This window comes from Mustela erminea, chromosome 2, assembly GCF_009829155.1.
Source record: "Mustela erminea isolate mMusErm1 chromosome 2, mMusErm1.Pri, whole genome shotgun sequence".
Classification (NCBI taxonomy): domain Eukaryota; kingdom Metazoa; phylum Chordata; class Mammalia; order Carnivora; family Mustelidae; genus Mustela; species Mustela erminea.
The window spans coordinates 101,758,382-101,774,475 of NC_045615.1; the positions used below are offsets into that span (position 1 = coordinate 101,758,382).

At 56.1% G+C, this 16,094-nt stretch overlaps 1 protein-coding gene across 2 annotated transcripts in view; it reads left to right on the plus strand.

Annotated features, from left to right (window-relative positions):
- Window positions 1-16,094, plus strand: part of PPP2R2C (protein phosphatase 2 regulatory subunit Bgamma) — a 127,558-nt gene that overhangs the window by 100,720 nt on the left and 10,744 nt on the right. For both annotated transcript variants that reach the window (XM_032333777.1, XM_032333778.1), the window contains exons 6-7: window positions 176-340; window positions 11,066-11,235. In XM_032333777.1, coding sequence (XP_032189668.1) covers window positions 176-340; window positions 11,066-11,235 — 335 coding nt within the window. The remainder of the gene's footprint in view (window positions 1-175; window positions 341-11,065; window positions 11,236-16,094) is intronic.

The window sequence follows — 16,094 nt, forward strand, 5'->3', positions numbered from 1 at the left end:
TCCAGAGGGGGCAGCCCGCAGGCATTTGGACATGCCGGTCTGTAGCTCGGAGCTACAAAGTCTGGGGCTTTGTCCAGGGGTCTCAGGGATGGAGATGTGGCTCAGACGCAGGGTAGGTGGGAAGGCAGAACAGCGAGGGTGCCCTGCCTTCTCTGCCCTTTCCTTGATGGGCCAGACATCGTGGACATCAAGCCAGCCAATATGGAGGACCTCACGGAAGTGATCACGGCATCTGAGTTTCACCCCCACCACTGCAACCTCTTTGTCTACAGCAGCAGCAAGGGCTCCCTGCGTCTCTGCGACATGCGTGCAGCCGCTCTGTGTGACAAGCACTCCAAACGTAAGTGTCCACACCAGCTGGGACCTGGTACAGAGTGGGGGCAGCAGGACAGCGCCTGTCCTGGGGCTGGTGCCCCGGGGAGGGTGGGAGTGGCGTAGGTGTCTCCTGCGCTGGCTGGGGCAGGGGGAAGCTGATCTTGCCACCCACTGCCCCCCTGAGTCCCCAGACAGGAGCTGCCCAGCATCCAGAGACCAGGCTGCTAAAACAAGGGTCCGGAAGTAAGCTGGGAGGCAGAAGCTAAGGAGGGACCATACTCAGCAGTCGCCTCCTCCAGGAAGCCTTCCCTGACCTCCATGTTGGTTCAGGCCCTTTCTCTGTGCCCCTGGAGTCCCCAGAGCTTCCTTCTCTCAGACTGGCCACACCCTGAAGAATTTTCTGTGGGCTGGGGCATCTCCCCCAGCAGCTTGTGAGCTCCATGAGGTCACTTCCTCATGCTGGAACCCGCTTCAGGGCCAGCCAGGGAGAGGGATGCCTGAGCGAGGTCCAGGGAACATGACAGGACAACTTCCATTGTCCTCACTGGACATGCTGAGCCAGGCACCCAGACAGCTGTCACCCATATTGTCTCATCCCCACACAAGCACTGACGGAGAGCTGCACAAAACAGGAAGCTGAGGCTCCAGGGTTGGGTCCAGTGTCACCCAGAGTGACAAGTGGTGAGGTAGAACTTGAACCCAGGACTCTCCAGGCTGAGCTGCTTGGTGCTGGGTTTCCCAGAGGCCTCTGAAGGCAGAGGATCAAGGGCTTGGGCCAGGGTGTCCTCCCTGAGTGACCTTGCAGTGGCAGCAGGGAACAGGGACAGACAGGACTCCAGTCAGGAGGGTGGGGACTTTGGTTCTTCTCTGTCTCTACCCCAGAGCCTGCAACAGTATCTGGAAATAAGCATTTGTTGAGTGAATGAATTAATAAGTGACCAGTGGGCCCCTGGAGGCAGTTTTAGCAAGGTCTGTTGGGAGGGACTGGATCACTCTTCTCCCCTCGGGAGCCTGGTTTCCTTGGGCAGCCCAAGAGGGTGGCTGTTGGCTGGCTCACAGGGGCTCGAGCTCAGGACCCTCTGCGGCTGCTGGCCCTTCCCCACTCCTTGGCCAAGCCCGGTCCCCCGCATTGCTCTTTTCTAGGCAAGCCCATTTGCGCTGCTGTCCCTCTCCAGGGCTTCCCCACTGGTTTCCTCACTGGGTGGCACATCCCTTTGCGCAGTTTACACTTGCAAATTCAGAGGGCTGAGAGGCCAGCCCCGAGGGTGGGAGAGCAGATGGCCCTCTGAGCAGAGCTGGGACACCACCTGCTATGCTCCAGATGTTTCCTGCCATGGTGGGTGTAGCAAACGCGAGCAGACAGGCGATGAACTCGTCACTGGGTCGTGTCATGTCAGGGGGTGGTGACAGATAGCTACAACAGTCACCGAGGAGTAGGGCGTAGGGAGAAGTTAAAATGGAACGGACACCCCGAGGTGCCACTGAAGCATGCAATCTCTGGGGGGAAGAATGTTCTAGAAGGGAGACACTGCAGGCTCTGAGGTGGGACCTGAAGTGCAGTGACCAAAGGGAAGGGTGTCGGGAGCTGAGGTCAGAGAGGCACGCGAGATGGGTGACTTAGAAAGCCGGTAGGTCAGGGGAAGAATCCCGTTTTATTCTAAGTGAGGTCAGACACCTGCGGAGGGTTGAGGGTAGGGCAGGATCTCGTGAGATTGTGTTTGAGAAGAACAGAGTATAGAGGGGTCAGCGTGGAAACGGGTGGGAGGAACCCCACCCCAAGGTGCATTGAGAAGAAACAGCGCATCCCGGGTGGGATGGCCAAGGGGGGAGTTAGCCCCAACTCTGGGAACTGTTCTTTGAAGACTGAGCTGGCAGCCTGTGCCAAGTGGGGTGTGGACCACGATGACTCCATCTGAGGTTTTGTTTGTGCGGTGGGTGAAGGTGGGGTCCTGTCCTGGGACGGACAATGGGCTTGCAGGGAGCAGAGCAGCCAGGAGCAGAGATGGGACCAATGGGCCAGTGTTGGATATGTACATGGGAGATCATGCTGGGCTCCAGGGAGGGTGGGTCCCAGCTGGAGATAAAGGTGCAGAGCTGTCAGTGTTTGGATGGACAAGAAGCCCAGGTGTGCATATGGATGGCGCCCAGCCCCCAAAGAGCAACCCAGGGCTCTATCGGGGTCCGAGAGCTGCCCAAACAGATCACCACAGACTTATGGCTTAACAGGACACAGGTATTTTGTCTCTTACAGTTTTGCAGTTCGGAAGTCTGATATGGGTCTGAGCTGACAAAAGTCAAGGTGTCGCCAGGGCTGGTCCCTTCTGGAGGCTCTGGTGAGGAGGAATCCATGCCTCCCCTTCTCTGGCTTCTGCCTCCCCTTCCTCTTTTAAGGACCCTGGGGATTCCACTGGGCCCACCTGGAGCATTTGGCTGATCGGTGATCTTAGTTTCCCCTTTGCCACATAACAGAACATATTCCCAGGTGCTGTGGATTAGGGGGCAGACCCCCCTGGGGGTCATTATTCTGTGCCTCAGGCCACAGGCGGCCCGGAGACTTACTTATGTGCAGCTCTGGGTCCGACTGGCACAGAACAAGGTTGGGGAAGAGTCTGGGCTCCACTGAGCCCATGCAAGCCCCACGGGAAGGATGCAGGATGAGACTTCATGGGCCAGCCTTTCTTTCTTTCTTTCTTTCTTTTTTTTTTTAAGATTTTATTTTTTTTATTTGACAGAGAGATCACAAGTAGGCAGAGACGCAGGAAGAGAGAGAGGGGGAAGCAGGCTCCCTGCTGAGTAGAGAGCCCGATGTGGGGCTCGATCCCAGGACCCTGAAATCATGACCTGGGCCGAAGCCAAAGGCTTAACCCACTGAGCCACCCAGGCCTCCCAGGCCAGCCTTTCTTATAGGGGCCAAATTCAGCATTCTAGAAGTCCAGCAGAGCAAATGACAAGTGAATGATAATGCCGTCTGTATACTCCGGTGTCGTTCAGTCATTAGATTTTCAATGACACGAGGAAATGATTATGTTAAAATGTCTGATGGGGGTAAGAAAGTAAGGCAAAGACTATCCCCACCCCCCAAAAAACCTGAAACAGAAAAAGGGGGAAAGAAATATGCCAAGAGATAGTCCCTGAGTGGTGGGCGCTGACAAGTGATAATCGTGTTTTCTACATCTGTCTGTGTTTTTGCATTTTAGCTTGGATTTCAACTCTGAATCAGGAAGCAGGTGTGTGTGTGTGAAGGCTGGTGGTATCTGGGGAGTTGAGAGACGGCTTCGTGCACCCCACACTGTTTGAATGACGTTTTTCGGGCGGGCTGGTGGTGGGAAGTCAGTCCCTCTTGGCTTTCGTCATCTGGCTCCCCAGGGGTCTGAGCGTGCGGCCACCCACAAGGCCAGCCGTCACTACTGTGGTGGCACACACGGGCGGATTCTGGGCCCGTAGCTGTCACATGCCTGGGGTTGGGGGTGGTATGTGTCTGCAGCGCGTGTGAATCAGCCCACGAACTCCAGAGTGCGAGAACTCGAACTTCATCTTGGATGAGTCAGCTCCATTTGTCTTTCTCGCCTCCTCTCCCAGGGCTGCTGGGAACATACCAACTTCAGAGTTGCCCCCAGAGCCCACGGAGGTTCCAGAAAGCTTTTACAGGGCCCAGGCATGAAGGGAGGGTCACTGTGGCTTCTGACCACCATGATATCTTTCTTCCCCCGCCATCGGCCCCAGGGGCTGGGCTGTGGCCCAGACATTTTTTTGCATAAATGCAAAAATTCTGCTTTTTGCATAAACATTCATAAATGAAGTTGGAAGTTGGTATTCAACTGTCTTTTTTTTTTTTTTTTTTTGGCACTCCCTTTGCCCAATTTTATTAGGATTCTTCTACTTTTGTCAAACGAGCTGGGCCATGCTCCCTCTTTGACCGGAATGGTTAGTTTAACCTCTAACTTGAAGTCTTAGTGAAACTCGTGTGTAGATTGGTTTTGGTGGTTGGTTTATACAGGTTTGCTAAATGGAATAGATGTTGTATTTTAAATTTTTTCTAGAACTTTCCTTCGTTCTCCAACTCGATATCGTGTGCCGACATCTGCCCTTTAATGCTGGTAGAGGGATCGCTCGCAGCCTTTTCCCGCCAAGTGCGCCTTCTGGCTTGTTTTCCTGCACTTGCTGTTGGTAGCAAGTGGATGGGGTGTCAGCTTCACCAGGATGGGATCCCGCCAGCTCTTAGCCCTCCGGGGGAGTCAGGCAGGCAGCCACAGCCAGTTAGCAGGAGGCCGGTGTGGCTGTTTCAGATCAGAACACAAATGGTTGTTGTTCAAACTGAGTCTTTAAAGAGCCCCAGAAATTAGATTTCTTCCTTAATATCTCGTGTCGGTTGGTTGATCTGGGGGCCCCAGACTCAGGCGTGGCGGGCAGGGGCCCTTGGATGAGGTCATCCTCCCAACAGCTAAACCGGGGACTCTCCATTCACTGGATGAAGAGCATCCTGGGCCACAAGTGGGTGTTTATTTCTGCCCTGGGACAGCTAAGGAAACTGAGGCACAGCACGGTGTGGTGGCTTCCCCGGGTGCTCTGTCAGGGGCGGAACTGGGGTGCTTGGGCCACCCAGCTGCCCAGCCCACAGCCTCACTGTCTTCCTCCAAAGCCGTGGAAATTCGCGTCTTTTGTCTACTAGTCATTATGACAGGGTAACCATGGAAACATCCTCCGTGATGCCTCAAAATAGACAGTTATTTCTGCTTTTGACGGCACAGAGCAGAGCAGTGTGCCGGGCTGGGGCCCCAGGGGTTGCTAGAACAGGACATCATGTCAGCCGCTGCCCCTCGTGGGACCCCTGGGATGTGCTGGCTGGGAGCAGGGGCAGCAGCAGCCCGGCTGACGTGTGGGCTGCTGGCTACGTGCCGGGCACTGCTCTTCTGAGATCACGTCTCCATAAATCCTCCGAGCTGCCCAGTGATGGAGACACTTGGCTGTTCAGCCACAGACATGGACATAGAGCACACAGCTGGGAGTGGTGGGGGCGGTGTGTAAGCTGCTGTCACACGTTGTCACAAATTTCATGGCATAAAACACAAACCTATATTTTTACAATTCTGGAGGGCAGAGGTCTAGAAGTCAGACGGGGCTGCCTTTCTTCTAGAGGCATCAGGGGACAATCTGCTCTCTGGACTTCTCGGGCTTCTAGAGGCCACTGTGTCCCATGGCTCGTGGCCCTCCCTCCATCTCCAGGTGCGGCACGCCACCCTCTGCTCCGTCATTTCATCGCCCTCTTCCGCCTTTGACCTTCCTATGTCTTTCTCATGAGGACCTTGGTGGTTACCGTGGGGTGGCCTGGAGAACCCAGGGTAACCTCTGCATCTCCGGATCCTTCCCTAATCACATCTGCAGTCTTTGCCATGTGAGGTAACACATTCTGGAGATTAGGACGTCTATAGGTGTCATTATTGTTCCCCACATCAGCGGCACAGAGAGGTTAAGGTGTTCTCCCAAGGTCACTCAGCTAGGGTGAGCTAGGATAGAGGCTCCCAGAGTCCCATGCTTGTAAATGTGTACCATTTCTCACTTCATCTTCTCTGAGATTTAGGAACTCTGACAGGTACTGTGGGTGAGCCAGGTTCATTGAAAGGGTCCTGGGGGGTGGGGTGACTAGACTCCCAGGACTCACTCCTGATAACGGATCTGGGGTAGAAAGACCAGACCCAGCCACCCGCTGCCGGGCAGCTCCAGATGTCTAGATGCAGAGCCAAGGCAAATGTCTCCAACAGAGGGGACCCTGTGCAAAGGCAAGAGCAAAGCAGGCAGAGGTGCGGGGTGAGGGCAGAGAAGTGTGTGGGACCGCGATCAGAGCACTTTACAAAGACGCAGGAGTTCTGGTTTCCTCCAAAAGGCCAGGAGCCTCAAGGGCGTTTGAGCCGGGAGTGACCCAGCCTGGCTGTGTTGCACAGGATCCCTCTGGCTGCTGAGCGGGGAATAAACTGCGGGTGAGGTAGGAGTAGGGTGGGGGGCAGCTGAGGCTCAGAGCAGGGTGGGCATAGTGGAGGAGGGAAGGCTGTCAGGTCCTGCCTCCCCACGCAAGCTCCAGCCTGCTGGCTTGGCCCTTACCGAGCTGAGTGGAGAGAGAGGCAAACTGACTGCCAAGTAAATGGGAGCATCGAAGCGGGGCAAGTTTCTGAGGGTGTGTCCCCCGCAGCAGCTGGCTCTCCATTAAGGTGGTCCCAGGAGGCTTCTCTGCACCTCAAAGAATGAAAGAGAGCCAAGGAGCCTGGGAAGAGTGGGGGCAGAAGGCAGGGCTGAGGGCCCCAGCAGGTGAGAGGAGTCTGGCTGCAGTGGGGGGAAGGCGGGGCTGATGGGTGCCAAGACAGAGAGGTGGGGGTAGATCATGCAGAGCCAGGACCTCAGTGAGGCTTGGATTTTGTTTTGTCCAGTGGTGTTCACCAAACGGTGCCAAGCAGGGGACGGTCATTAGCAGAGAATGACAGTTGTCAACTCTTCACAAGCGAGCACTCATTGTGCCCACCACCTTGTAGTGACGCCCTGCTCATCTCCAGTGGGCATGCCCTCCACCTTCCCGGCGGTGGGAGGGGGTGTTGCTGGGGGGCAGGGGCAGGGAGGCAGTCATGCAGGAGGTCCTGACCCCAACAGTGGCCTCGAAGAGGCACCAGACTTCCGGTCCTCCAGCGTGCCCTGTGATCCACAATCCAACTCTTTTCCCTCTGCTGCTGCACAGACCCCTCCCAGCTCCTCCTGGAGCTCTGCCCAGCAAGGCTAGCCTGGGCTCCTCCTAGAGCCCAAGGTGGGGCTAGCCTGGACATGTGCTCATCATTCCACGGCTGTTCTTGTCTAATATCAGAGCAGAGGGGGGACCTGATTCTGGGGCCGCTGCGAGCAACGACGGGGCAGGACCCTCTTGGCTCCTTCAGGTCCACACCTTCCTATACTCTCTGGCAGAGCCCTTCTCCTGTATGTCTGTCCATTTCTCTCCAAGGCCTTACTGGCCTGCATAGTTGACCCTGCTTGTGTGGCTCAAGCCAGGGTAGTTCTACCCTCTAACTCTGATCCCTCCTTCACCCTGTCCCCATCGGATCAATTCTGCCTGCACTGTTTCACCTTCACCTCCCCCACCTGCAGTCAGAGACCCCGACAGGAGTGGGATGGAGAACGTGCTACCCAAAGGGATCCAGAGCAAGAGCTGGGGGCACCTCTAACAGATACAGGCTTCCCTGCTGGGCCTAGAAGCTTCAGTGGGATTGGATCAGGTTGAGGAAGATACGTATCAGGAAGGGCACGGAGAAGAGGTGGGATGGGCAGGCAGTACCGAAACTTCTATCCACTCTGTGAGTAGGGCTGGGCTCTGAGTAAGGCTCCGGGCTGGGCAGGGATGCTCAGATGACCAATGACAGAGAATGGAGCCCTGCCCCAAGAGCTCACAGTCCCATGAAGTGACAACATATCCTGCTGATGCCATACGGGAGGGCACCCCAGGCTGTGTGGGCAGCAAGGGTGACCCTTTTGTTTCTTTGGAGAACATCTGGACAAGATACACATAGAATAGGGCATTCGAGTTGGGGTTCGGAAGGATGTATAGGAGTTGGTAGGAAGGACAAGAACTAAAACTGGGAACGGAGATTTCAGGGAAAGAAAAACAATGAGAAAATGTTATAAAAATAGCCACACAATTTTACTGAGTAGATACTGCTCAGTAAAACAGAGCAGTTTTTTTTTTTTAAAGATTTTATTCATTTATTTGACAGAGACCACAAGTAGGCAGAGAGGCAGACAGAGAGAGAGGAGAAGCAGGCTCCTCGCTAAGCAGAGAGCCCGACGTGGGGCTCAATCCCAGGACTCTGGGATCATGACCCGAGCTGAAGGCAGAGGCTTTAACCCACTGAGCCACCCAGGCGCCCCAAAACCGAGCAGTTTTATAATGAGTAACTCCCAGTTATTTCTTCCAGAAGTCCCATCATGCTTTGTTCTCCAGGCCAGGGAAGCTGGGCCCAGGGGCTTGCCTATGGGCATGTAGAACTCTGCTCTGTTCTGCTGCCTGGTACGGGAGGGCAGAGCACTGAAAGGCATTCATTTAAGGTGACCCTGATGGTGAGTTGTTCAGTGTGCAACCTTTTGGGCCTTGCTTGCCTCACCCTTTTTGAGGCACTGGGGCCCTGGCAGAAAGGCGGTTGGAGGGTGACTGGAGAAGCAGGTTGGTGAGGGCCGCATTAGGAAGGAGCTTATCAGCTCCATGTAGGAGTCTGAGTCTTGGTCCTGTGGGCAGTGGGAGCCATGGAGGGCTTTAACGAAGAGCAACATCATCAGCTGCGTGTGAGGCTGGAGAGGAAGGTCATCATGCCACTTCTGACTTCACCTTCCCATTCCTTGGGTGCAGAGCTGGGCTCCCCAGACCTTCGCCTCATTTTGGGGAGTGGGGGGGCTTCTCCCCCCTCCCCACTATGTGCCAGAGGCGACGCCATGGGGCACCAAGACAGGAGGATGTGTTTGTCAGGGAACCAGCTGGGGCCACAGGGGTCTTAATTATGCAAAATCATTAAAAAGAAGTAAGACATTTCTGGGGATTCAGAGTCCTCCAACCTGAACATAATTAGGGCAGCGGGGGAGAGGTGGGATTGAGCCCATCACAGCGACAGGGGCTCTAGGATGCATTTCTGTAAACCCTTGGCAGCAGTAATTACTGTGAATGTCCTGAGTGATTCTGTCAGTTAGAAGGGGGACTCCCTTACCTGTGATTAATGCCCTGAGGGGACATGCGGCTTGCCCGTGGTGGCGAGGCCGGGGGAGGGGGACAGGATCGACGCAGAAGATGACCTTCGTCAACCTTTTGCCAAAAAAAAAAAAAAAAAAAAGGTGGTTTCAAAGATTTCACAGGAATGTGTGAAAAATAAAAAGAACTCCTATGTATAGTCTTCCCACGCCTGTCAGTGTCCCTTCAGTCATTGCGTGCAGCTCTGGTCCTCTTGGGCTTAAAGAGTCATCAGAAATGTCCACGTGCAGCCAGAGCTGAGGTGACAGAGGGCCATTTGGTGTTTCTGTCTTCCACTATCGATTAGAGCATCCTCTCAGGCTTTGACCTTTGTGGTGTCTTGCTCCTTGAAGCTGGCAGGGGACACGGTCCATGGCTCTGTGACATCCAGTGCAGACACTCCTCTGCGATTTTGGTACACCCCCCCCCCCAGCCCCCTGCCGACCTACCCTGCATGGCCTGCGCTGCTCTGCCCGGTGCAGGGGTGAAGTGAGATGGGCCATCCCTGGGGGTTTGGGTGGAGGCTGGCTAGAGGAAACCTCCAGGGTAGGCCTGAGGTGCAAAGCTGGGGTGAAAGAGGCAGACCACGTTTTATATCTTTATAACTCATCTTTTCTTCTGACCCCTTGTGGCAGGAACCGCATCTGCCTGGGACAGGAGGGAGATAGGGGTCCTGGATGGCGGGATATGGGGCTGGGATGAAGCTAAGACGTAGGATGGGGAACTTTAGGATCCGGAGGGGCCGGCAGGCAGGGCATGCTTGTGAGCCTCTCGGGACATGTGATGGGCTCTCAGCTTCCCTATTTCAGATCCCGGGGCTTGGGGGCCAGCAGAAGGAGCAGCCACTCGGCCGGTTTCCATGGGGACAGCTGGAAAGGTTGTCAGATGTTTAATTCCTTCCAGACGGGCTGGAAGATAGCTGTCAGCCCACCACTACATCCTCTTCCGGGCTCCCCGGACCCAGCCCAGCTCCTAAGGAGCTAATGTTTGGTTAGCTTGGTTAGCTAAGGTGATGATGCTTGGTCAAGTTTGGTCCCCACCCTGCCCCAGGGCCCCGTGGGATCCGATTAGCCAGTGAGGACATTGGTGGGCAAACTGGTGAGACAGCCAGAAACAGACTGAGTCCCGAAGAGCTAGTCCTGCTGTGTGGGAACCTCTGTGTGTCAGGAAGGCTTGGTTCTCAGGGACAGCAGTGCGGGGGCGCTGCCTGGGGAGCCACTCACTGGGCCTTCTGTCCCCCAGTGGGATGGTCCGGTAGGGGCAGCAAGCTGTCACCTTCAGGAGCCATGTAAGCAGCTTCCTGTGTGGAGCATGTGGTCTGAGACCATAAGAGGTGGGGGGCAAAGGGCACCTGGGACGCCAGCTCCATCTGGGCAGCAAGATGTGATTTTGCTACAGTCCCCGTGGCAGCCGAACCAAACGTGCCTGCCACCAGGACTCAGCTGCGACCGCTCAGTGCCGCATGGGCAGAGGTCCAGGGCCACAAGCAGTGCCCAGCTTTGTCCAGGACACTGCCCAGTGTGTGTGAGAATGTTAGGACACTTCTTGGTCCTGGCGCTCAGCATCACCAGTAGGTGGCAGCAGAGTACACCACAGCCAGTGCCGCTCTGGGTTCAAATCCCCACTCCCAAGCTTTCTTCTAGCTCAGCGCCTTGGGCGTGGCTTTTAGCTCTTGATGCCTCAGTGCTCCTGGCTATGAAATGGGAGTGATGGTGGGACTGAGCAGACGTTTTTATCAGGCGGTTAGACAAGGTAATGTGCAGTAGGGCTCATCACAGAATCTGGCTGAGACTAGATGTTCAATAACCGTTGTTCCAGAAGCTGCTCCTTCCCTTCTCAGAAGGTCGCTCAGGCCCCCAGCCTGACAGGTGGTCAGTTACAGGTTTGATGAATGAATGAAGGAAGGACCACTCAGCGAGATCCCAGGATGGAAACAGAGTCGTTGGTCATTCTGGCCCATGGGGCCGAGCAGCCTGGTGATGGCCATCTGTTCTGTCTCCACAGTATTCGAAGAGCCCGAGGACCCCAGTAACCGCTCCTTCTTCTCCGAGATCATCTCCTCTGTGTCAGACGTGAAGTTCAGCCACAGTGGCCGGTACATGCTCACCCGGGATTATCTCACGGTCAAAGTCTGGGACCTGAACATGGAGGCGAGGCCCATAGAGACCTACCAGGTAGGAGCTGCAGCCCAGACAGACCGGAGCCCCTCCCAGCCTCCATCCCCTGTGCCCACAATCCCCCCCGGAGGGGACATCCCTGGCTGCAGAGGTGGCGTTCATATCCCCGTACTGGAGGCGAAGACAGTAAGGCTTAGGAAATCAGGCAGTCCATCCCCGGCCCCCAGCTCGGCCAAGAGCAGAAGCGTGCGCTCAGTCCTGCCTCGCGGGGTCAGTGGGTGCTGTCCACTTGCTGGCCTCTGTGATCCGGAGCCCAGGGGAACAAGGGTAAGCATCAGTCTTGGCACAGTTTGAGGGTTCGGGTGACTAAAGGTACAGACGTGGTCCTTCCTTGGAGCCAGGGTCTAGAGCCCAGGTTAAGTCAGGAGAAGCCCTGTCCTCCCCCTACCCCCTGGGGAGCACCCCTCCTGAGTGTGGGGCTGGGATAGGGGGCATACTCTGTTTCTAGATCCTTAGCCACAAGCCGTGGAAACCAAGCACTTCAGCTGAAGCAGGGGAACCCCACCCCCACCCCAGAAAGGCGTTATCCATCAGCTTTGTGTTATGAGCTACTCAGATCTCTTAGGGGTAGAAAACAAAATTCATGTGATGTTAGAGCAAGTCTCCACCAGAAGCCCAGGCAAACCCTCACTGTGTCACCAAGTACTAGTGGCCACAGGGGGTCACACACTTCTGTTTGTTACCTCTGTTCCTTATTGTCCCCGCAAAGGGAGTGCCATCAGCTCTACTGGGCAGGAAGGGGACCTGGGTGCCAAGAGGCCAGGACTGTTGGGACCTGCCTTGCAGCTGGATGGTGATGGATGCAGAGCCCTCCAGCCCCTTTCCTGTCCTCCCTCCCTGCTGGGGCCTGGGGTAAGGGGTGTCCTGGGAGGCTGGGGGGCGGTGGGGGGGCTCACTGGGAAGGGAACAGAGCTTCAGGGAGAGACCGGAAGCTCAGTCTGGAGGTCATACGCCCACAGGTGTATCTGATCCCTTCCTGGGAAGGGCTCATGGAAGGTCTGTCACGGCTCCTGGTGGCAGCCCCATTGCGAGCCACGTGTTTACTGGAGGTCCTGCCCAGTTGTCTCCCATGCCTCTCTTCACACTGCCCACCCCAGGGAGGGATCAGCATCTCCTCTGACCCTCAGGAGATGGCAGAGTCTGGAGACTGGGGCAAACATGACCCAGTCCCAGCTCAGGTGCAGGAGTGACCAGCCCCTCCTAGAGCCAGGCTGGGAAATGACTGTCTCGAGGTCCATGGGGGCCCTCAGCCTTCCGAGGCCCGGAGTCAATAAAGGCCCACAGACCCTGAAACTAGGTGCTATGTTTAATACAGGCGTCTTGCAAGGAGAGCACCCATAACCTCCAGAGAACCTCAGAGCATGTGAGGGCCCACTAAAGTAAGAGGAGACTATCCTGGAGACAAGGCTGAGAACTGGGTGCTTTGCTTCCAGCCCGCTGGCCTACCTACTGATTCTAAAATGACAATAGTTACATAAAACCAACACAGTGACTAACATTTTTGGCTGTTATACTCTAGAGTCGTGCTCAGCTCAGTTGTGGTTGGCTGACTCTCAGTGTTGAACACATAGGGACTTCTCTCCCTTCAGAAGAAGTCTTGAAGGGGGCATCCAGGAACAGCGAGTGGCTCCAGGACCTCCTTGGGATCCCAGCAGCTCCTTCTGTGATCTGGCTCACCGTTATTTGTATATCCGTTCCCTGCCTTCATGTGCAATGCCCCATGGTGGCAAAATGGCTGCCACACTTCAGGAACTATGCCTTCATTCCCAGAAGGAAATAGGAAGGATGTGAAAGTCTGTACTGGTTGGGTCTGTTGGATATTTTCTTGGAAGCACAGACGCTTTCCCAGAACACTCCTCAGAAGACTTGTAAGGTCGTTGGCTGGAATGGGTCTGTGACCAGGCTGGGGAATGAAGAGTATCACGGCCTCTCTATTTGAGGAAGGTAGGGGAGAAGGGATGGATGGGGATGGGTGTTGCATGAGCCAGCCCTCAGCATGCACTGCCTTGAGCTTAGTCCTTGGCACACTTTTCCTCTCCTAAAGCCTCATGGCTGTCCAGGGAAGTGGGGCCAGTGTTCTGTTGATCCCTTTTATTTGGAGAAAATGGAATTAAATGGTATATCTGCAGGAGGAGAGCTGGCAAACCCCACACCTGATAGGACTTTCCCCAGAGCCCACGCTCTTCCTTGCTCCGCCACCAGACGGCTGGGTGTGCTGACCTTGCAGGACCGGGAGAGGGAGAACAGTGCATGTCCGTGCTCGGACTAGTGCATCAGTGAGGCTGCTGGGACCTCCCAGGGAGCACAGTGCACAGAGCAGAGCAGACCTGGAGGGGTTGAACACGGGCCCCTGAGAGTCTGTTCTTGGCCTGCAGGAAGCTAGGCACCATTTATCCCCATTCGTCTGAGCCGTCACACATAATCGGCAGGTGTGTTCTGTGCCGGGCTAGACCCTGGGCTCAGGGAGAAGTAGGAGCTGCAGCTTCACCCTCCAGGGTCCTGGACAACAGGCACACAGTGAGCCTTGGTGTGCTGTGGCCACAGGCCAGAGACTCACTAGGAGAGGGAGGCTCCCTGAGGTCGGCACCTGTGTGAAAGAAACAGCGGGGCCCTCCTGCGTCAGTTTCCTCTTTTTCTCAGGGACACACAAGCAGGCCAGTGTCCCATCGGGGTGGTCTGGCATGATTCCTTCTGCCGGGCTCTATACCATCTTTCCCCTGGCCTTGCAGGGTCCCCATCCCCCATGTTCACCTGGGGTTGGGGGGCTGCCTAACCCAATGGCTCCAGCCCACATTTGGGTCATTCCCTGGTGTCACAGAGCCCTGCCCTCTGCTTCCCTCCTTGGAGATGCACAAGTCCTTCCACCCCACCCTGGCCTCCTCTCTTGGGTCCCACAGCACAGCCCTCTGGGCCCTCCTCTTTCTGCCTCTCGGCCTCCTTCTCAGCCCAATGCAAGGCTCAGCCTTCTCCTTGGAGCCTCTGGGGAGGGATGCAAGCCCATCCTCTCCCCACTACACCCTCGCCCAGACCCAGAGCCTTGTGGCATCTGGAGGGCCACAAGTGGAGTCTCTAACCCACTCATTCATTCTAAAAAGTGCGTCAAGCTCCTGTGATGTACCAGGCCCTCTGCACCCCACTGGCAAACTGTGAGGAACAAGACAGATCCTGCCTCGAGGGGCATCCATTCCCACAGGAAAGAGGGCCAGAAACCAGGCAAATAGACACAATAATCACAGCCTACAAAAAGTGTGACAAATAAAGCAAACCAGAGGCTGAGGCAAAGAAAGTAGGGGTGCTCGAGTCTGAGGGAGGTGAGGGCATCAGCCATCTGTGGGGAAGGTGCTCCCAGAGGAGGGAAGAGTAAGTGCGAAGGCCCTGAGGCAGGCTCATGGTTGGTGTGGCCCAGGAATGGTGGGGAGCCAGTTGGAGCAGCAGTATGAGCAGGGGAAGAGAAGAAGAGTCTGAGGTCAGAGAAGTCACTGGGGGCAGAGCTCAGGGGGGTTGTGAGCCCTGGAGGGTCTTGAGCAGCAGCGTGGCACGATCCAGCTTGGTTTCTTAGGGGTCTCCCTGGCTGCCCGTGGAGAGATACTGGGGCTGGTGGGCACAGGAGAACACAGGGAGAGCGGTCAGGAGGCATTTGCCGTGATCCGGGAGGTGGCCTTGGAGCAGGTAGCAGCCCTGGACCTGGTGAGAAGAGGCTGGGCTCTGGATCTCTCTGGATTCTGGACCAGCGGCATGAGGGGTGGGACCAATAAGAGGTATGGGGAGGGATGCTGTTGGTGGTGGCCTTTGTACGGGGAAGGATGGGGAACACTGGGAGGACCGGGGGCTCAGTGGTGGGCAGCCTCAGTGGGCCTCTTGCCATCCCCTTGGCAGCTGGATGGTCTGCTGTGTGCTTTGTCATCAGAGGACAGAGAGGAACACACGGGAGTCCAGACAGGGGTGGGGAAGGAAGGGCTGTGGAGCCCCCTTCCTGGGCGGGCGGGGAAGTCACTGTGTGAGACTAGGGTGAATCTTCGGAGGGGGAGGGGGTCTGCACAAACACAGAAAGTTGGGACAGGAGCCGCAGATAGCCCTAACACTCCAGAGGGGACAAGATGGCTCAGCCTGGGGACCCAGGGAGGTGGCCGGTGGGGCATCCTTTCTTTTAAAGATGAGTAAGGACTTCCTAGATAGAAAAGGGTGAATACCTCCTTTTCTCTTCCTCTCCCCTCCCTTCTCTTCCCCCCTCCCCTCTTCTCCCCCCCCGACCCCCCCCCCCCCCCGCACTTGACCCCTGGCTTGTGGCCTGAGTCACTGCCCGATAGGAGTTGAGCACGTATTTCTGTCTGTCCCTCCAGAGTTGATCAGAGTCCCAAATACCTATGGGTGCTTTGCCCCCATTTGTCTGCTTGGAGGGTCTCACCGCTCCCTCTGTAGGTGGGAAGCCTAAGGCTCACAGAGGTTCAGTGACTCTGGGTCACACAGGCATTCGGGATTTGGCAGGAACCCATCCCCAGCAGGGAGCAAGCCCCCACGAGGCCCTGTAGGTGTAGAACTTGTGGGATCAAGCTGCTGAGAGGTGGACATGGGCCACAGGGACATCACCATCTCTCCCGTGGTCGCAGGTGACTCTGGTAGAGGGTCCTGGTCTTCCAGTTATAGGCTGTGTGACTTTGGGCCAGTTACTCACCCTCTCTGAGAGGCAGTGCCTCATCCCCAAAACAGGTGATGCCTGCTGAGCTTGTGTTCAAGAGGCCCTTGGGCATCCTCCTCCCCTTTCTTCCATGGTTTGTACTCATGGTGACTGCCCTCAGAGGACAGGACCCCTATACTAGGCAGTCTCCTCGGGTTGATCCCACGACAGCCCATAAGCT